This window comes from Lissotriton helveticus, chromosome 9 (assembly GCF_964261635.1).
Source record: "Lissotriton helveticus chromosome 9, aLisHel1.1, whole genome shotgun sequence".
NCBI lineage: Eukaryota > Metazoa > Chordata > Amphibia > Caudata > Salamandridae > Lissotriton > Lissotriton helveticus.
This window is the reverse complement of record NC_136070.1, coordinates 1,249,816,905-1,249,839,259: the sequence shown is the minus strand read 5'-3', so window position 1 is coordinate 1,249,839,259 and position 22,355 is coordinate 1,249,816,905. Positions and strand designations below refer to the sequence as shown.

Genomic DNA, 22,355 nt, shown 5'->3' with positions numbered 1-22,355 from the left:
CTGTTATTGGAACCTGTGGACTACAGGTCACAAACAGCTCACTGTCGCAGGTCCTAAACCTTGTGCGCTGTCTTTATTGGAACTGGAACCTACAGAAGGCACCGGATCTGGTAACAGCCGCCAACCCGCACAGGCCTAAAACTTGCCATCACTTAATAGCCGAGGCTGGTAATTACACTTCATTACATGTGGGGTTGAGCTGGGATAATGGTGAGATAGTGGCAGACATTAGAATGGTAGGTGAAGCACTACCATATTGATGTCCCAGTTCCATCTGGTGGCCCTGAAGATCTGCATGGTGGAAACAGTACCTGGCAGAAACCCTCAAATCCTTGGGCATGTCTGCAGAGCAGTGGATAATCCTGAGCATTGCCCTGATTTTGGGTTCCCAACTGCCACAGAAGCTAGACAGCCTATGTTGTTGAGCAGACTTACAGACAATGAGCAGCATCCAAAGCTGAGAAGAATTTGAAGCAGAGCCGCACCAGACGCTGGCCAGCAACAGGCGATGATCAGCACCAGACGCTGACCAGCAACAGGCAATGATCAGCACCAGACGCTGGCCAACAACAGGCAATGAGCAGCACCAGATGCTGACCAGCAACAGGCGATGATCAGCACCCGAAGCTGGCCAGCAACGGGCGATGATCAGCACCAGACGCTGACCAGCAACAGGCGATGATCAGCACCAGACGCTGACCGGCAACAGGCGATGATCAGCACCATACGCTGACCAGCAACAGGCGATGATCAGCACCAGACGCTGACCAGCAACAGGCGATGATCAGCACCAGACTCTGACCAGCAACATGCCATGAGCAGCACCAGATGCTGACCAGCAACAGGCAAAAATCAGCACCAGGCACTGACCATAAACAGCGATGAGTAGCACCTGACGCTGACCAAGAACAGGCGATGAGCAGCACCAGACGCTGACCAGCAAAGGGCGATGAGCTGCACCAGACACTGATCAGCAACAGGCGATGATCAGCACCAGACACTGACCAGCAACAGGCTATGATCAGCACCAGACGCTGGCCAGCAACAGCCGATGATCAGCACCAGACGCTGACCAGCAACAGGCGATGATCAGCACCAGACGCTGACCAGCAACAGGCGATGAGCAGCACCAGACGCTGACCAGCAACAGGCAATGAACAGCTCCAGACGCTGACCAGCAACAGGCAATGAACAGCACCAGACACTGGGCAGCAACAGGTGATGATCAGCACCAGATGCTGACCAGCACCAGGCAAAGAGCAGCACCAGAAGCTGACCAGCAACAGGCAATGAGCTGCACCAGACGCTGACCAGCAACAGGCATTGAGCAGCACCAGACGTCGACCAGCAACAGGCAATGAGCAGCACCAGACGTTGACCAGCAACAGGCGATGAGCAGCACCAGACGCTGACCAGCAACAGGCAATGAGCAGCACCAGACGTTGATCAGCAACAGGTGATGAGCAGCACCAGTCGCTGACCAGCAACAGGCAATGAGCAGCACCAGTCGCTGACCAGCAACAGGCGATGAGCAGCATTGTTCATTCTGTTGATGGAAAAATAAGCTGCATTACCCACGGATTATCTTTGTTCACTAAGTTTCACTGTTCGCTGAGCACAGCAGTTCCATTTACTAAGATGCATCATTAACTAACAGCACCAGACTCCGAGCTGGACTGTTCACTAAAAGCATTGTTGACTAAACAGCACCAGACACCGAGCTGCTTAATTCATTCAGAAATGTTTGTGTGCTGAATAGTAAGCACTCGTGTGCCTTCACACAGGCCCTGTCTTTATTACCAGGCCATTGCTGGATAGGAACTTGCTGGCAGGGGTTGGTGCCTTCTGATTGTCCGTCAGACCTGCCTTGGGCGATTCATTATTTCATAAGAGGGCCTGCCAGATGGTCTACAGGAAGCACAACACTGTGCAAAGCACAGTTCATTTTGGCAAAGACAGCGTTGTTGGTTTAAAGGAGAAGGCTGATGCTTATTCTCCCAAATATAGATTTATATCAAATAGGTGTGCAGCTTTTTCTTTGTTATGTTGGATATAGTGGTATAGCCACAGTAATTCACATACACTTGTTTGTGGAGTAGTTTACAGTTTGAAAACAGAGCAGCAGCCTCTAGCATGCGCATTGAGTTCCATCAATCCTGATCCACTTTAATATTAGGGTTCGCCCCTCACCTCTGCGCTTTATAGTGAACTATGCGCTATGCTGGGACAGCCAGTATTTTACCTTAGAATCGCAAACCCTATGCACTCTGCAAATCACAGGAGCTGATTCTCACTATCTCAGCAGAGAGGCAGACAATGAGCTCATCAAAAACTCTGTGGAAACTCCCTGGTGGTGTAAGCATGGGGCTAAAATATTTAAATGATTTACCTTTTAAGAGGCAACTAAACTTGCAGATGGCAGACTCCACGGGCCCCCACTGTATCTACAGCTCTCTTTGTCTTCCTTTCCATGAGCGCCTCGTTGGGTATAACATGCAACAGTTCTCAGACATCACTTGACCACAAGAAGACCAGGTTAAACCACAATCTTCGGCAGATCTTATCGGTTAGAGGCTTTATATTCATTGAATCTGTATGTACCTTGTTTCCCTGTGACTGTGGTGAATTTCTAGGAGAATCTACAAACACATTTCTCTAGGGGGGGTGGGGAATCCCTGATCTTGTTTCCTTTACACGCATGGCCCTCTCCTATCACCACAGGCACACATGGGAATTACTCCAACACCTCGATGGCATTTAAAGGGGCGTGTCCTGCCAATTCATCGCAGAGTCTCCCTCTCATCCTGCTGAGCAAGGGAGATTGGTTCACTGAAACATACCTGAGATGTCAAAGCCTGGGATCTCTCTCAGGAGAAGTAATTGTACCAAGACTTCTGTCAGAGTTCCCGAATCAAGCACTGGTTCCTGGCCGCTACCCTTTCTCTGCTTCACTCCTGTCTCTTCAGCCCCTTAATTCAAACTGCCCTACATACGCTTCACCTTACACCAACATTATGTTTTAAGACATGAGAGTAACTTCAGCTTTCTCTGGCTTACTCTACAATCTGTGGCACATTGACACTCACACCGACCTCTGTCCTACAGCAGCATACACTTGAGAACAAACCCCTGAGACAAGCAACTTCTGGCTTGCAAGCAACCCAATGCTGCTTTAAAGGCTGCCCAGAATAACTTACACTGGCTCACCACTTGAGCACCAGCATCATTCCTGATGCGTCAGGTACGGTATTACAAGTACTTAAATCGCTGCCGTCATAGACTTTTGTAATTCTCTACATATATTCTTTCGTTCATTCATAGATTAATGTTATTATATATAAGCAACTGTTGTGCGTGCATTATTATACACTAAAATTGTCTTCATAAAAATCATTAAACATACTTTTATATGATCACGTCAATTATAAGATGCTATTACACTAATACTAGTCTTCGCCCTGCCTTGTCACAAAAATACGTATTCCATTAATTGCATGTCTGTTTTCAGGATGCTGAGGTGTCCATGCCACTGACTGTACTTACTCTTTGTTCTGCATCAAGCCTCTAGCTTGAGGATTGCCAGATCTCCAACATTTTTTCACTGGCACTGAAGGTCTCTAATCTGAATCTCTTCCAGAGGGGTGTCTTGCGGCGAGGAGTTCACGGGCCTTCAAAGTCCCTTGAACACATCTCTCCACCTGTGAACTCGTAGTACTCATTCCTTTATCTGTTGAAATTGTGGATCCCACCATGATTCTGTATCCCTCGCTCTTTCTCTCTCAGCGCAAAAACACGTGCGCACCATCCTACCCACCATCTCTTGGGCATACCGACTGACGAGCAATTATCCAACATTTGTATCACCACATCATTGTTTAAGCACGCTTCAAATCTTTACAGCTCGGTTGTGATAATGATAGGTTGTCTGTCACTTAGGTGCCTGTCCAGTGGCTTTTAAAAAAAAGTTTCCTTCCACTTAGGTGGTTACAACTTAGAGCTCTTTTTCCTGGCTTCCTCATTTTGTTGATACAAGGAGATATTTGTTTTTCTAATCATAATGAGGGGTGCTCACGTTATTGCCTCAAGCATGTGCTCTTTTATTCTTTTCCAGAGTGATATTTCAATACATAAACATGTTAGTGTGGTATCCCCTTAATATACATCAATTGAAGTAATATTGAAGTAATTTTCCTGAATATTCTCTCATGTTCTACCTGTTTTTCATTATATAAGACTCAACATACAGTACAGAACACCATGCAGAGATTACACACTACACACTCGAAAGGCAGGTCACAAGGCCCCCTGCTACGGAACACTGCTACAAAGGTAAACCGCAAACCACACACACACAGCCCCCCCCCACACACACACACACACTCCAAATATTGTTCGGGAATGAAATTGCCCAGTGAACATCCTCTACTGGAAGAATCACACCCCAAGTCTGTACTAAGTAGCAAGAAGTCAAGTTAACTCCAAAAGCTGCCTGACACAGAAGCCCAGTAATGTGACATACCATACACATAAGTGAGCCATTCCTTTTACTTCCTTGGAGGCAACCTGCACAATCATTTTACATAATGAAGCTTCAGGAGCAAACCAAAATGGCATTCTGTTAGACCATAAAGCCTCCTCATGTGTAATAAATGGCTTATATAGTTGAAAAATTGGTTATAAAAATACCTGCTAACATATCAAACAAATGTCTAAAGTGCCCAGGATGTGCACTCTCTGTAAAAAGGAGGGAGATTGTTTCCCTAATGTTAGGGAGTGACTTTTTAACATCCCATAAGTGAACACACATCTTAATTGAGTCTCTTTTTTCATTGTCTCTTTAGATTTTCATTCATATTCATTCATATGCCCCACTGCTACCTTCCAAAATGTAAGCATAACTGTCTTAACTTCTTTTATGCATTTTTAATGCTTACTACATGTGAGGCATCCAGTTCTGTTATAAAATGTCTCAACAAACGTATCCTCCCCGGGCATTCTTACCTCCCTCTGTAACCACCTCTGCCACCATTCAAAAGAGCTGTTAACTCCTTTGGATGTGGCCACCAAATTTACTCTGCTGCTTTTTTTTAATCTTATACATTTTACCCTTAGTTTTCACCTCTTGCACTGCATGTGAAGGTTGAAAACCCACTTGACATCAATAGTAAAATCACCATATCTCCCTGGTTTGGCATTCCGCAATGGCTGGTGCTTGAAGTCTCTCTATGTAAGTATCGGAGAAGAAATTAGTATGGAGCTGCATCTTGTTGAAGGGAGAAGTGAAGATCTCCCCCTCCTAGAGTGCCACAGACAAGGCCTGGATTTTCTAGACCAGTGATTGAGAGGAGTCTTTTTTAAAGTTCAGTGTGTAATGCCACATTCAGCCCGGATCTCGTTCTGTCTACCAGTTCAGGAAGTGTAACGTCTTCCAGAGGCACTGAAGTTTGGCCAGTTGCATGAGATATCATGAGGTCGACCACCACAGTCTGAGGAACATCTTTGTCCTAGGTATGATTCCTTGTGGTAACAAGTCTAGGACCTGTAGGCTTCATCATCACCATTTGTGCACAATTTAAGTGATTTTACTCCAGTGTGTGCTGGCAGAGAGTGGGTAATAGGACAGTGAAGCTGAGTGATGCTGTCCATAAATGCCTCCTACATGTCCTTGACCTTTTGGATATTCAGATGTCCCTCTGTCAGGTCACGGTGAGATGATCTTTCAAAGTCCTATCACTTTTGGGAATCTCACCTTTTCAGGTGATCGCACAAGCCTTCAGCCATCTCATCCCGCTCTTTGTCCTAATGCTCAGGGCTGCTCCCACCCTCCCTGGTCAGTCAAGCAGCTCTACAACAGTAGAACGACTCCATTGTCCTTGGTTTGAACACTCTTTGGGGGTGGGGAGGAGGGTTAATAGAGGAAAATAGGCGCGAAACATGTCGACCTGACCCTTTTAGTTACATGGGGTACATTTTTGCCTATAGGCGTAACACACAACCTTTTGGTTATTTAGTATGGCAAAGGGACCGCCACAATAAAAGATATTTTCCCTTTGGTATCCTTTAGCCATTTTTATCGTTCACACACACACCTCACTGTGCACATAGGACCCACTCCACACACCCGCACTCATCTACCGGCTGTTCTCTAAGAAGATCTCCGCTAAAGTGACCCTTCATGGGACCCGTAGGGCATTGCAGCGCTGGCCCGACGAGGAGCAAACACCCAATGATGAAGCATGACATCCTTCGGGGTGTGTGAGGGCAACATGAGACAAGACTTGTTCTCCCCCCTGCAAAGTGGGTCCTGGACCTAGGTCTATCCTCACACGCTTTCCTCTCTCCTCTTTCCTCTCTCCTCGGTGAAAGGGTGACTTTTCAGCACCCACACCGTCGGAACAGTGATTCTCTTTTTTGGTTTGATGACTTGATAGTGGCGCAGGGGCACTGGACCATAGTCAGCTCCTGTTCCTCATTCTTCTTTCTTGATATAATCATCTTGACTACATGACATGACAGAACTCCCCCACTGTTCTTTTCTCACTAAAACAGCTTCCACTACAGAGGCAGGAACCAGTTGACTTGAGGGGAGAAAAAATGCAAACCCTTTGTCAAATGTTATGTATGGTGACCTGGCCAAACTAGCCCTGCCCAGGTTTGTGGCACCTGTCCTGCCAACATCTAAATGAGCCCTTGTCCTTACTTACAGTAATAACTGTCCTAATACTTGATATATATTTTTATTTGTATTTTGATTGTTGAGCCAGTCTAGGCCCCTAATAGATAAAGAGATGCATGTTGTTCCTATTTCAAACACCATTTTCTTATCCCTTTCTTGACCCAGGAGTTTCATTACCACCCCAAGGGGAGCGATATGTGTCTACCATGTGACTGCTATCCGATTGGCTCATCATCCCGGTCATGTGATCAAGAGACCGGCCAGTGTCAGTGCAGGCCAGGTGTCATTGGTCGACAATGCAACAGCTGTGACAGTCCTTTTGCAGAGGTGACCCCTAGCGGGTGTGAAGGTGAGTTCAGAGGATGGGAAAAGAAAAAAGGGGCAAAGCCGGGTTGGTTCTGGTATCAATCACATGGTAGGAAATATATATTTTATGTTTAATACAGGTGCTGTCTCCCCTGATTCAGAGTGAAGAGTTCAGTATAAATATGGCAAGAGCATTTATTAGAATTACACCAAAACCTAAACTCTTTTTCTACATCCTTTTCCTACCATGCTCCTAAACTTTACTTCCATGATTCATCCTTGTTGCGTCTCTCTGTCTTTCCCCATCATTTCCCTTGTCTTCATTGCTCCCTCTTGTCACATTCCCCACTTGTATGTCAGTTCCTCCTATGTTCCTCTTCTGCTTTCATCATCTTTACTGCTATACATTGTCCGGTGCCCTCTCTCACAGCCTTTACTTCCATTCTCCTCTGTGCAAGCAACTGTGCAATAGTTTTGTATCCTTTACTACCCTTCCATCTCCGGATCTTGACATCTGTTCCTTCTTTTCCTTCTTCATCTTTGTGAACTTTTACTTTCCCTTTTCCCTGTTCCTTCCTCTGATACTTAAAAACATTACTTCTCTTCCTCCTTTGTGCCCCTCTGGTGCAAGAACCAGAGTTTGCTTCCATGCCTCCTTTGTGTTCACCTCCATCTGTTCCAAGTTGTACTTCCATTCCTCCTCCTGCTTCCCCTCTGTACTTCCATTCCTCCTCCTGCTTCCCCTCTGTACCTCCATTCCTCTCCGTGCCCCTCTCCTGCTTCCCCTCCATGCTTCCATTCCTCTATACTTCCATTCCCCCTCGGTGCCCCTCTCCTGCTTCCGCTCTGTGTTTCCATTCCTCCTCTGAGGCCCATCTTCCACATTGCCCTCTTTCCTTCCTCCTCTGTAATATCTCTTCCACTTCCCCACTTTGCATCCTATGTGACCCATCTTCCCATACAGGAAGCCTGCAGTATATTCACAGAACATAGGGCTTTCGGGCACTCAGGGTCTGCTGTGTCTCTCCCTATAACTATTGAGAGCACATTAGGGCCAGCAGGCCCACTGAGGGCCTCATCCCACAGCCTTGAGAGCACCAAGAGCTCCAGCTCATGCAGTGCTCTCACACTGTGGCCACTCCCCTTGGCTCATCCCAGGTCTTTTTCCATTCACTGTGCATCCTGTTTGCTTCAAATTGGAGATGAGTTTCACTTCAAGAACTTAGTGTCGTTGCAAAGAATAGGACTGCCCTCTGCTTTCACATTGTACAGTTAGAAATTCTTTATTGGAATAATATTGCTTTTACATAACATGTAAAAAGAATTGCCATTTTTGATTTTGTTTATTATTGTAGAGTTTGTGAAAGCTTGTACTCATGGTAAGTGCAGTGAATTTAACACTTACTGTTTCATTCACCTTATACACTTATGCCACCAAAAGAATATTACAGATTGTCCATTTGTGTGGAGTCCATCATCGCACATGATGGACACACCTCCTTACAGTTCCTTACATTGTCACAGCAGAGAGTGCAGCAACAGAAAAGATTTAAGATCAGGTTTTATCTCACATGCTTCAAAATATTTCTCTGTCCTCGACTGAATTGCGCTAAGAAGACAGAGTGGGTACTTTGCCTGTCCTCAGCCCAAGAGTGTTTTAGTTTCCAGTATTCTCAATCTAGCATCACACAAACACCGCGTTGTTGTCAAGCAAAAGAGTGGCCCAGACACAATCCAGACGCCCACATTTCTGCTCACCCACTTCCCAATGCCACTTGCGGTCGGACATAGGACTCCATGCTACCCCACTTGAACAATACCCAGTTTACATTGACCCATACATTAATAAAAATCTATCAACTTCTGATGGTTTAATCCCATCTGCTTTCTCTCCCCATAGTGATCTACGATGGATGCCCTAAAATTTTGAGAGCTGGCGTGTGGTGGCCGCGAGTCAAGTTTGGTCTTCCTGCAGCTGTGCCTTGCCCTAAAGGCTCCTTAGGTAAGTTCCTTTGAAGACGCGGAATAGCATAGTCAATGACACATTCTGGATGTCTGGAGCCTAGTAATATCTGCAAGGTGGTTGATCTGTTTCATCCCACTCTGCCCTTCAGGAGTGGAACAGCTCCCTGAATCATTACCCCAGTGAGACAGCCAATAGCACTAGTTTACTTTTCCAATAAAGTCGTTTTGGCAGGCTCTAAGATATTTGTGGGGCACCCTGTTTGAACGTCAAAGTATTCTATGATTCTGTCATAGATCATTTTGGTGTTGGTATTTTTGAGTATGTGAATAATAATTCAGAATTTTATTGCATCATAATGTCATGCTGCATTGGTGCTTACATGTTTGGGAGTGGACGAGGGCTTCTGCTTACATTTCAGACAGCATGGTGGATAAATGGGCCTACTGGCTGCCTTCTTAGTGAATAAAGGGGAAAATGTTATGTCTCTGGAGCATGTGGGGTATTTGTGAGGCTGCTGTGCCTTGTCGAACCACAGATGATTGGGGGCCGCAAGCAATGCCTCTCTATAAGTGCAGTGTCCATTCTGTTAATTTCCTTTAATGGTGCAAGAGATGTGTATCATTGATTCAATTTCTCTTTGGAATGGAAACATACATCTGGTGAGTCTGGGAAGTTGTGTCATGGACACTCTTAAGAACAGCAGCAGAGAACAAGAAACCGGAGGAATAAAACAAACCACCTAAGGACAAAGAAACACATCTTCAGTAAAGTCATGGTGACTAAATATCGACTATGACGTGTTTCACTGAAGGTTGTTCCCCTCAAACGGATGTATCGGGTACATCATCGGTGCCATTAGTCTTGTAAACACAAATACAAACCAGGACCCTTCTCCCTGGCCAGGAGCAAGTACTCTCTGAGGTGAAGGTACATTCTACTGTGTTTCCTCAGATAGCAGAGGGGCAATCTTTGCTTCATTTGGGGGTAATCAGTCACCCTTGCTGCTACAAACCAGTGCTGGTTTCTTCTGGGACATCTGAGTGACGGTACCATGTAGCTGAAAACATCCCTGAGCAAGCTTAGAGCCTACTACAGAGATCTTCTTGGTAGCAGTCAAATGACTGCTGGGCTGGCTTAGGGTCATGCAGGAATACGCCCACTGAATTAAAGGACCATTCCAACAATGCCTTCAAGCAGCATCTGACTTACCCATTCCATCAGTGATAAACCTACCTATTGCATCACTGATAAGTGGTGTTACTAAGTGGGATATCAACCATATTTTAGCATGGTTAATGCACAATCCTGTCAAACTAATGGGTGGTTATGAAGTAGCCTGCTTTCATTAAAACTGTTTCTTATTTTCATTACATCTGCACGGGCCATAAGTGAACTGTAAGCCCTTTGCAACTCTAGACAACTCACGGTTGCACTCATACAGTACTCAGAACTGCCCCCCTTTGTTCAGGGGGGATTGACTGAATCTAAAGGAGTTGATCTATTGCCCAGTCATTGTCCACACCAACCCCTTTCTGCATCGGAGAGTTCTTGAACATTATATGTAGCAGGCACACTCTTGGTTTCTATCAGAACAGAACCCAAACAAGCTCTTTCAAATGCTGCCTTTGCTAAATCATCTCTTTTCTGAATCTGACAAGGGTCACCCCTTATTTGAATGTTTGTACTTATTTCACTAGAACTAAGGCCCCTTTTAGATATGCAGGGTGTACGTGGGCCACACAACAACCATTCTGCAAGCTCTATGCTCTATGTTCATCACCCCATCGTGATGCATAATTCACCCAAGGAATTGTAAGAAACTTGCTTACTTAAGTAGTTAACGGTCCACTGCACCCTTTCTCCGCCTCCCTTTCTTCTATTCTCTTGCAATGGATTCTATACATATTTGTGAATAGGAGGCTGTTGGATATATGTTGAATTTACATTTATAGCTACTTACTCCCAGCTAGTAGCCTCTTTCCTGTATCCAATACCTTCCTGCCTCCTGCATTTGTGACAGGAACCCTTCATACCATTAGCCTCCTTCAAGACACAGAAGTGGTTAGATTACTGACCCATGCATGTGAAGGCGGCATAGACACATCTCCCTGCTCACACATGAATGGTACCACCTGCAAAACACTATGATACACATTTTCCGGTCTTGCCCCTAGGTGGCACGGACACCCCCTACCCTCAGTTGGAACAGACAAGACCTTATGGACAATGGGTGACAAGGTCAATGTCCATGATCGCTCTGTATGGCGTTGGAAGGGGGAGCTGAGACTGTTGAACTGGAAGATTCAGAGTTTCAGGGTTGCTTGGGTGGTCTACAGAGACCGGTGTGCTTACATATGTTTGCCGCAAGGGGAAATGTGCATAAATGCAGAGTGGTCATTGAAATTTGGTTGTGGCGAGGTGCTAGGTTTGTGATTGCAAGATATGGAATGGGGTTTAAGGGAATTGTGTTGTCCAGGGAAAGAGAGAACAAACGCGGATGTGTAATCTAGCATTAGGAATTTGTAGATGGTATGTTGTTCTCCAAGAGCCAACATGCCTGATGTCTAAATGCGGGGATGGAGGCAGATTGAGGTATGATGAATAGTGTGAGGTTTATAAGAAGTTAATGGAACTTACCAAGAGGCTGTTTGAGAGCCTAGTTTGTCGAATACCAGGGCAACAATAATTGTCTTGGTAGATCTTGAGGTTGTTGTATCATGTGGATGCTGAGCATCTGATAGTAAGCAGAGATGCAATTGGGCTGATAAAGGCGCAGAGAAGCATTATACTGTTGAAAAGGGACCCCAGGATTTTAAGGAGCAACTCATTTGGCATCACTCTTAATAGTGTTCATTCTTTTCCTCTTTCCTATTTTGTCTGTTTGCCTCTCTTCTCTTACTATGCAGGTGTGCGCGGCACAGGTAAGGAATCCAGGTTGTCTCTTTGCACCTTATGCTGTGTTTATAAAGGCTGCTTTTTGTGGCTTTTCATCCCCTGCTTCCCTGCCTGATACACTTCCAACCCAATGTTTCCTTCCATCTTAACCCCATGTGCTTTGAAGAATATTAATATTAACTGCATTATTAATACCAGGGTAAAGGATGTTTCTTTATTTGCATTCTTTGTCAAATTCATTCTGTGCGACCGCCCAGAATCAAGATGGGAAATACACCTTTTGGCCTTATGCAATGCAGAACGAAGTGATGTCCTTCTGAGTTGTGATCTTTGGCTTTTTGACTAACATCACCTAACCCTGCCTTTTCCTTTGAGCTTGCTTCTGTTGTTTTGTGAGTAACACCCTGAGAGGTGAGCCAGGATTTCAATTTTTGTGGATGGTCAACCCAGAAGATCCGACCCATGTGGTCACAAATACGTGCACTTTTAGCATGTCCACCGCACCGCACGACAGATACAGAAAGTATCTTGAAGCATTGTCAAAATTCAGGGTGCCCCCACCTCACTCAAGTGGCCTTGGCAAATGCAAGGAGGCACCTCCACCAATACCAAGCTTCTCAGGACAACAGCGTCCCACGGAATCCCAATTCGGAGACAAGCCTGGGGATGGGCATATACCTTTGGAGTTTCGGCCAGGGCCCTCTTTGTTAACCCAGTTAGAGCATTGAACTATCATACCTTGCAACTTCCCACCTTCCCCATCACCACCATAAACCTCTTGTAATAGACACATGCTTAAAATGTGCATTAAACCAACAAATGCACATCTACAAAAGTGGAGACTTGGATCCTCATGACAATTATCATTAAAACACTCAACTACCATAGTTCCACCAATGAAGAACTCTCTCATCTTTTCCTCTCATTTTCTTCTTTTCTTTATGGGTTGACCTTTCTTTTCTTCTTATCTTTACTACATGCTCTCCTTTGTAGACGGACAGACAGAGTAATAGTATTGTTGTTACTATCGCTAACCCTATCAAAGTTATTGAAGATATTAGTATTGAACTTGTGGCGATAAACATACTGTAGTGTCATGACAAGATGGTTGCGTCACTTTTCCCACTGTGAACTAGAGCCCATAGCTTACCACTTCCCCTCTTTGTTGCCATAAAAACATCAATGCTAGCTATATCAAAGACACTCGAAATTTGCATTCGAAGGCCAACGCTGACGTGTGTTGAGCATAGCGACAAACCAAGCTATACACTGCAAATGTATATACAAGAGATGCGTTAATGGCAGGGACGAACGCAGTTCTACATCTATTTGGGAGTGGTCTAAATTATCCAATCGGGCAACATATGCATGTGTCTATTAGATGTCTGATGGTCCTTCTGAAAAATGCTTGTCCTGTCCCACTAAATGTATCTCACATCTAAGGAGAAGAATTGGTTCTTTCCCATGCACAGTACAGCTGCCCACTGAGTAGCGCTTGTATTTTCATTTTAAAAGTATATCAGTCATGTTCAGAAGTGCTCTCTCTCCAACTAAACGTTTGTCTGCCTCTACTGAGATAAATCAGTACTGAGCCATAAAAAGTATAGTAGTTTTGGTGAGAGGTGCAGTGACCATCCCATTAAAGGGGAGAGGGGTGTTCTCATAGGTCCCAGAGTGCTGTATCCATTCCTATTTTTTTAGGGATAAGCACTACATTTGTAAAAGTAAGTCTATATATATTTATATCAAATTATGTACATTTATCTTAGGTGAATATTCTGAAAATCGGGCTGGAGCTCGCATTCACGTACCAGCGTCAGACTCCTTCGCATGAATGATAGCATTCCTTGTGAGAAGTGCTGGGACTGCCACATTTCACTATAGCATTAAGCCTGTACCACTGAGAACTACTTTATGTTCTGTCTGCCCACCAGAGTGTGCCGTACACCTGCCTAGGAGTGCAGACGTGAGTTCAGACCCGCCACCATTTAACCACCACCCAGAGCCACCACCCTCCTCGCTCTCTTTCTTGGGCCAAATGCCAGAACCTGGATCAATTCAGAACGACAATTTCCTTGTTTCACCAGAGCTAGGACTGATCACACTGGTTCCTTCGAACCTCAAATAGGTTGGCTTATAGAAATGTTCTGCGCTGAGGATAGTTCTCTACCTCTTCCGAAAAACTAAATATGCTTCGGTTTTGACTCCTTCCTCTGTTTTTCCAGATCCTGTGTAACATTTTAACCATATGGTGTGTCCGTTATTAGAGCACAAATTATTTTCAAGGAAGAGAAAGCATAAGAGTCTGTATGTCATTGGTCCAAAAGACATCCAGCCATTTTTATTATTTATATCCCTTGAATATTTACAGACCATATTGTTCAGTTGACTTTTATTCAGAATCGAGGTGGCATTGCTCATTATCACAGTCTCTTTCCTACCTGCTTTCATCAAGTCTAGTCTAACATCACCATTCCCTATTGATGGCCCCAGCAACCAACAGATCACACACTACAAGAGAAGCCTGAGTGTCTCTTTCATTGATCTGTAGCCCTATATTTGCCCCTGAGTGGAGAATGGAGGTTCAAGGGAGTCTGTGAAGTCTTTCCCCACATTCTCTTATGAGCCCTACATTACCTTTTGCATAGGTGCGGTCTTCTTCATTGAAATCAAGAGATTCATTGAAAACAAGATAAATGATTTAGAAAATGTCGCTGCCCCTTACATACCTGATATCCAGCGGTAGTGACTCGCTGAGACACAGCTCTAAAGGATTGCCACCATAGTCTGTGTGGTGAGTTTCGGCCCTATGGCCACAGGGCAAGTGCCAACAGGGAGAGTTAAGGTTCTCTCCTGACTCTAAACAAAAGCAACTTCATAAGCTTGCACAAAGGTTCTGTTGCATGTGTCTCGCTTCTAAACACGTGCAGTGTTTGCACAATGGGACTCTTGTTGTTTACTGCCTCCTTAGCACAAAATGAATTTGTGTTGTCTCTTCGAAATAGACTATGTTTAATTAATCCCCTACAATAGAATCTGGAAGCTCCATGCTGCAGTCTAACAGGACCTATGACCATCCCGCATTTTCAGCGTGTGGTCAAACCAGTCTTCCATATTGTTTTCTACTTTGGGGTCGGTAAGCTTCTCAGCATTGCTGTAAGTTCTCTTACAAATTCTTCAGTCTGTCCACTCATTCCAATGTAGAGAAGTTGAGTAACTCCAATGAGAACTCTTGTTAAGTACAGCTCCAAGAAACTGCAGAACTGTGCCATTAAGCGAACCTCATAATGACGATATTACTGATGATAATAAGAAAAACTATTATTATTTTTCTCATCATTATTATGTGAGTGGCAAACATTTCTATCCACAAAACTTGTTTATCAGATGTTTTCTGATCTGACTCCATTGCATTTCCACCACTGTTCCCACGTGGTTGCTAGAGTCCGTGCGCTGCGAACGGTGTGTATTCCTACTCCCAGACTCCAGGTCAATTTCTGTTATTAGGTTGCAGAATGAGGTGCACCCGCCTCATGCCATGCGTGACGCCAGGTTTGGTGGGTACAGTAAGCAACCACATGACTTAAGTGCTTGTTACTCACATCTGTTTGCCAGTACACATAGTGTTGAACCCGACAGACCCAACTGTCCTGTCATCATCCATTGATCAATACATTGAAGGTGATTATGCATATTGAGTTCAGCACTACAAAATAACACCATTGTGGTGGTAGCTCGCACAATGAAGGTAGGAAGTAGTTATTATCTGTTTTTTTCACTTGAGAGGTCTGAGCCTCAGTATTTGAAACCAAATAAACCAGCCATAAATCAAGACTGGAACAGGCCCACAACCTCTGTCATTCCAAGCACGGCCACCATGTTTGTGTCTGAAGATTCCTTGCACCCATTTTAAGGATTTTAACAAAAGGTCTCAGGGAGGTTTAAGACCTGAAGGAGCCTGCTCAGCAGAGAACCAGTGAAAGGAAGTATTCCTACACCTAACTGTTTTTACTGAGAATGAGGCTGCTGATGAATATGGTTGTTGTTTGTGTTATTGCATGTTGTTGATGGTATTTTGATGCACACCTGCTGTGGGTGAACATTGAAGCTGCTGCTGCCTTGCTTCCTGCTTGTCTCTACCAGCACTGTTTCACGCCTCAGTGTCCTATTGGAGGATAATCAATGGCATTGCTGTGATTGGAAGCTTCTCCACTCACAGAATCCTCTGGTTTTGTGCTCTGTGCGTTGCTATTTGTTGTCTGCTGAGCTTTTGGCTGCCTATGTTATGTACCAGCTACTTCTTATTGGCACTGATACTGAATTGATGCAAAACAATACAATGCCAAACTGAGCTGTCTGTCTCCTAATGAAATTCATACTCTCCAAATGGCATGTTATAAATATAGCCCTCACATGGGCCTTATGTGCAAAGGAAGCCTCCTTGACATATGTTGCGACTCAAATTGAAAGTTCACTGTGCTGCATGAAGTAGTACATGCTCTTTTTTTTATATAATGTTCTCTTGTTGAGCTAACATAAAACTTCCTTCTGTCTTATCATTGATGATATACAATTTCTGAAGACCTCTGGCATTCTCAAAAGTGTCTGAGCAAGATTAGGTCATTGCATTACTTCAAATGGAGAGTATCTGGTTAATTCAGGGATGTCCAATGGTTCTGGATGGCCAGGCCCATGACAGATTGTTAGGTTAATTGATGATATTACAAATGCGTCTTTAATAAGTATTTTGCATGTACATTTATCTTAGGTGGACATCCAGAAAATGTGAAATGTATACTGCCCCTGGACCTATGTCACACACACACCTGGTCTAGACTCTTAAGATTAAACTCCAATAATTGTAGCCCCCAAAATTCAAGAACCTTATCCATCCTTGCTGTTGGTGATTCCCTAGTAGCATATCTTCTATCTTGCGTCGACAGCGGAATTGCTCTTCTATCATCCACTCACTGTAAACAACAAGTTAATACTAGCCATGATCACGTCTCATCTAATAAATTCCAATCTGTATTGTTGTTTAAGCAAGATGGTCTTGATTGTTTCAACTATCTCATGTTAGCTAGGACACCTTTGCCATGACCCCCTAACATATTGACTGCGAGAGAGGTGTCATTCGAGCGAATTGTAATTTATCCTTAAAGTCGCACATATCACGCCAACTATGAACAAGCTAAACAGTGTCAGAACTTTGTTTAGGGCAGTAGGTTTGAACCAAGTTATTTTACATTCGGCAAACAATTAATTTAATTATGCCAAGTCTTAGAGGAGGGTAGAAACACGTTTGCCAACAATTGGCTGTTGATCTGTCTGCTCTCCTTTCGGTTCTGTGACTCGTTCAACATTCAATGGAACTAGTTTTCCTGATTGCGGTGCTCCTGTCTACTCTGGCATTGGGGAAAAACAACTCTGGTTGGAATGGCGTTGAACATAATTAGGGCAAATGGTCCAATGACATCCCAGCATACAATGTATATTGTTTTTCCCCAAAGAACGACACCTTCTTTGGGCTTCTGTCTTTGACATAAACAAAAGCACTGACAGCTGGCATGGCCCGCTGCCACTATTGTTTCCCTGAAGCTACTCCGGCAGTGAAGGCGTGAGCTGCTTTGAGAGAGCATGCTCCAACTTTGGCACTGAACTCCAGAGTTGGTGGGCCACAGGGGCTGCTGTGATCTGCCAATTTTTTAATTGCTCATTAGGTATGTTTCAATTCTCATTGATTCTCAACTGACTCCGGCCTTCTCAGCCCCCATTAAACCTTAAAATCAATTCACTTGGAAGTAGTTATTTTTCAACAGTTATCCCTAAAATCTGAAACTTCCTACCAGATGAATTATGCTCATTATCACATCTAATACATTTAGGCAAAGCTTACTTATTGAGAAAAATTGACTTCCAATTCCCTAGTCTTCTGTTGTCGAAGTTGGATTTATATAGGTTTGAGCGTTAATAAAATGTACTCAAACCTAAAGATTTTAGGGATGCTTTCGGCATCAGATACCATACCCATTAACATCAAGGTCTGTAAATGGGAACGATGCCTGCGGAGGTGCTTAGATTGATGACATGCATGTTAATGAAAAGTGCCACAAAGGGCAGCAGGGTATTTAACTTGGTCTACACAGTGTGAGCTGCAGCAAGGATGCTGTTTAAAAATTGTGCACGCAGTTTAAAATCTGATTTATTTGAATTCATCTTACAGGCTCAGCGATCCGGCACTGTGACGTAGACAAGGGCTGGCGTGAACCTGAACTGTTCAACTGCACATCTCCCCACTTCATGGAGCTCTTAGCACAGGTAAGTCTTTCTAATGATCTCTGCATAGATTGCATTTCTGTGCAAGTGACTTGACCCTATTGTTGTGACACATGTCACAGTGCAAGTGCTTTATTTAGTGGACCTGGCTTAGCTGCCTGTAACCAAATCATGGCTGTGGGTTTGCCCTGGGTAGTCCTTCAAGATCATCTACCATGTCTCCTCCTCTCCTGTGCATATCTGTTAGTCACTCCTGGTTGGACGCTTTGGATCATTCACCACGGCTGCTTGTACCTGTGCGTGCTTGGGGTTGCTCACATGTCGCTCATGGGTAGTCCATATACATCATCTGTCGAGGCATCCTGTAAGCAGTGCAGACCTATGAGCTGCTCCTCTTTCCCTTCTGAGTGAACATTTACCATGGCTGCCTGTATTGAGTGAATGCCTGGGGCTGTTCACTCACTCCTTGGAGGTCTCCAAACAGTACACAGCTGTCCGTAATTCAGGGTTTTGCTGTGGATTGCTTCCACGCAGCTCCAGCAAAGCAAGAATCCTAACCCTTGCCTGTCTAGGATGGTTAATCTTTTTTTTTTTTTTAAGAACCTTTATTGTTACGTCAAGTAAATACAAGCATGGGCCTACAACCACCCCGGCCGGCCGCTAATCAAGACATAAGTACATCAAATCAATATAGAGAAATACAGCAGCCCGAAAATCGGGGTCTGATAAGTGTCCAGGATACAACGTGTATTCGAGCGCATTGTGCAAGATTCAGGAGTCAAGAAGGTTCATTTTATAATAAGAAAAACTCAAAATCAATGCCATACAGTCATACATGGTCCCACAATAGCAAACATGAATCAGGAAATCCGCAAATAGTGCAAATAGATTTGAAATATTGGGGGTAAGGCACACGAGACAGGATAAATGTAAAAACAAACACGTGTCATAGCGAGCTGCACCCCACCCCTCAGAACAAAACATACTGTAGGAAACATGAAAGACGACGACACCAAAAAGGAAGAAAGACAAAGAGCCATAGAAACAAAGAAAGGACAGATTAACAAACCCCATCCCCCTCCCCCCCACCCTGCACCCCTGCAGAAGGCTACTGCCTATCCCCCCCCAGCAGCATGCCTGTCGCCCTAAATAAGAGACCCTAAATATAGAAAAAGGGAAAAAGAAGAAAAAGAGAAAAAATGTGAGGAAGGGCCAACGATCAAGCCACCCGACCCCCTCTCCACCACCGCGCGCAGGAAACATCCTAAAAGCAAGATCAGAATAGCCACGGAAAAACAATAATCACCGATATCACAATCAATATCATCTCGGCTGAGTGTCCCCCAAATCCACGTCAGCCAACAATAAGGTCCACCTCATCATAGACAGTGTCACCCCTTGCCTTTTCTATCAGTAGTACCAACATACGTCCACTTATCAATCCGCATACAGAGCAGCGTGGAGGGTCCGAGTGATCCGGGCGGACCGGGCAATGTTGTTACTTCATGGGACTTCAGCCACCAAAACGCAGCCGAATATGCATGGCGGAAATCCGTCTGCGCCAGTATTGACTCCGAAAACATCCTCCAGTGCGAACACAGTTTCACCATCCGGGGAGAGAGAGTCACACCTTCCGGTGAGCGCCAAAACGCCACCGGGGCAGTCCAAACCATAGATCGACGCTGTTTCCCCAGCTGCCGAATAGAGAAGTGCATCGACAAGTCACTCACGTGTAGAACAGATCTGTCCAAGGCGATCACCGGGTCATCCAGCTTCTCTACGAACATAGGCATAGCAGGAGCACTCATCACTGACGCAGAGGCGGGCATATCGGCGCCTCCTTGAGATCGAGTCATGCCTCTGTGGAACGGTGGGAAAACAATGGCGGCCATTCTTCTTCCCAGATCCAGGGCGTCCCAGATCAGGGTCATATGCAGGGTCGTTAACGCAGCCAGGATATCTCTGGGCGTGGGTTCTTTCTCTTGTCGCTAGGCCCCAGGACTCTCAGGATGGTTAATCTTGAGAAACAAAAGCAGCCCAAATGTCCATGTGAACCTGGGTATTTAATGTATAGGCAACAGTGTATCACACAGATCTCCTTCGCAAACCAACACAACAATGTGTAATGTGCCATCCTCTGAGTGGAATGTATACAGTTGACTATGGGCCTGTTGTAATGGAGTAGGAATTGTGCAGTTGTTTGTTTACCAAAGCACCACTTTGTACTTCTACACTATTGTTTTACTAAGGTTTGGTTGTGGTTTCTTGCACGATGGCACTTCACACATATGAACACTTGTTGTGTGATATCTACTGAGTGATGTAGTTTATTCTGCTAATAAAGCACTTCTTAAACCTGGAACCTGTGTTTTTTATTTACTCATATCGTTTACAGTAGTTTTCTACTTTGTATACATCACTGGTTTTCAAATGAGATCTGTGTAGCCACTGTTCTCTATATGTCTAGGATGGTAGGAAAGTCCACACGTGCAGCGATATCTGACATTATCTGAAACTAGCACAACTGATTAATCGCAGCGACCCGAGGAGCGCATTCCGCTACTCGTTACTCAGAACTCGAATGTCCCTACCTCTTCTTCTATCCTCTACACTCTTAGATTCTGTGACCGAAGCCAGGCTAAGAGCACTACTCTGCCCAATCTTGCACAACGAAAATGCTTCCCACATTTTCCACTCTTCAATTTTAAAACTCTTCCCACCAAGTACTCACCAATGGTGCAGCAAGTTACCCATCTGCCAGTGTACGCCGGTGCTTCATCAGGGTTATGAAGTACAATGCAATCACAGGATAGTGTAGGTAAACAATTCAAAGCCGTTTGGATCCTTTCCATCATGTTTTGTTTTAACCTGGTTCTTACAACTCAGCTTACCTTTGCTCTAGGCACACCCATTTTAGCAAATAAGGCAACTGAGGACCATGTTGATAAGATAATTTGTCCAGGATCCCATGAAATGCTCAAGGGGAAGTTTGTATTAGAACTCAAGTCTCCTGGCTCCACACTAAACAAGTTAGCACTCCACCACCATGTCTTCATGCTTTTTCTGGGGAGTGAGCACCATTATGTATCTATTTGTGGCGATATCACCATGCTTACATGCATCCTCAAGCATACATGATTTCATTAGTAAATGAAAGCTTATCAGGCTTTCTTTGAGCGGAGAGTCCATGTTGGAGGGTTACTTCATAAACCATGCCAGAACCTTGAAGACGCGCCACTGACTCTGAAGCAATGGATGGTGACCGAGTCAGTACTCAGTTACCATTCTCTTTCCTTTATTGTTAGATGTCTTGTATCTTGTCACCGAAATGCATTTTATTACCTGTAAAACTGGGAGATTTACAGGTGACTATTTAGTGTTACTTGTTTGTTTTTTTTGCACATTTGGGATCAGTTCTCTGATTATGAAGACATTTTTGAAACCATGAGCATTTAATAATACTGTTGCCCTCTAAAGAAAAGTGGTATTATGCTGCTACTCAGAATAATTATAGCCAGAATTTCTTAGATGTATTACCCTTTTATCATGGCTTCATTCGATGGTGACTAGCCTTGGGTTACCAAGGCACTGGCCCATCAATAGATGCTCCTTCCTCTCCAGATAGCTGCTCATGCTCAACATGATGCTTGAGCTTTTACATGAAAATAAACAAATATTTCCGTGTAAGAGTGGAACCTGATGCCAGCAGTGTATTTTTTGCACACATGTGAGGGTGATGCCGCTCCAGCCCAACCCAGCCCAGTCACACACTGTCTCAGTGTATAGCTAACATTATGCATTAGTATCATTGTTAGAAATTGAATTACTGGTTGACTGAGGCATGTGCCCTGATCAAGCAGCAACCACAATCTTAGTCCGGGTAAAAGGCAGACAGACCTTAAATTACCTTGTGCTTACCCTCTGGTAGCTTGGCACTGACAGTATTTGTGAAACATGTCAAACAGTAAAACTTTAAAAACACCACACAGAAAGATCCCATAATAAGTTAGAAAAAAAGATCTTTAATAAATAACAAAAATCCAATTAGTAAAACCAGAGATATTGGTTTTTTAGGTTTATAGTGGAAAGCAGTAGCAAAAAGCGCAATCTGGGTGATCTCGTCGCACTAGACCGGGACAAAGGCATAAGTTCAGGCTGACTGCGATGGAGTGTGGGCCGGCTACAGGGAACAAGTTAGGCCCGCTGAAAAGAGTACTTTGAATCCTGCTTGTCGAG

At 44.4% G+C, this 22,355-nt stretch overlaps 1 protein-coding gene across 1 annotated transcript in view; it reads left to right on the top strand.

Moving 5' to 3' along the window:
- Positions 1–22,355, top strand: part of CELSR3 (cadherin EGF LAG seven-pass G-type receptor 3) — a 786,585-nt gene that overhangs the window by 610,750 nt on the left and 153,480 nt on the right. Inside the window, exons 15-17 of the mRNA XM_078661784.1 lie at positions 6,842–7,025; positions 8,883–8,984; positions 18,067–18,161. Of these exons, the coding sequence (XP_078517910.1) occupies positions 6,842–7,025; positions 8,883–8,984; positions 18,067–18,161 (381 nt within the window). The remainder of the gene's footprint in view (positions 1–6,841; positions 7,026–8,882; positions 8,985–18,066; positions 18,162–22,355) is intronic.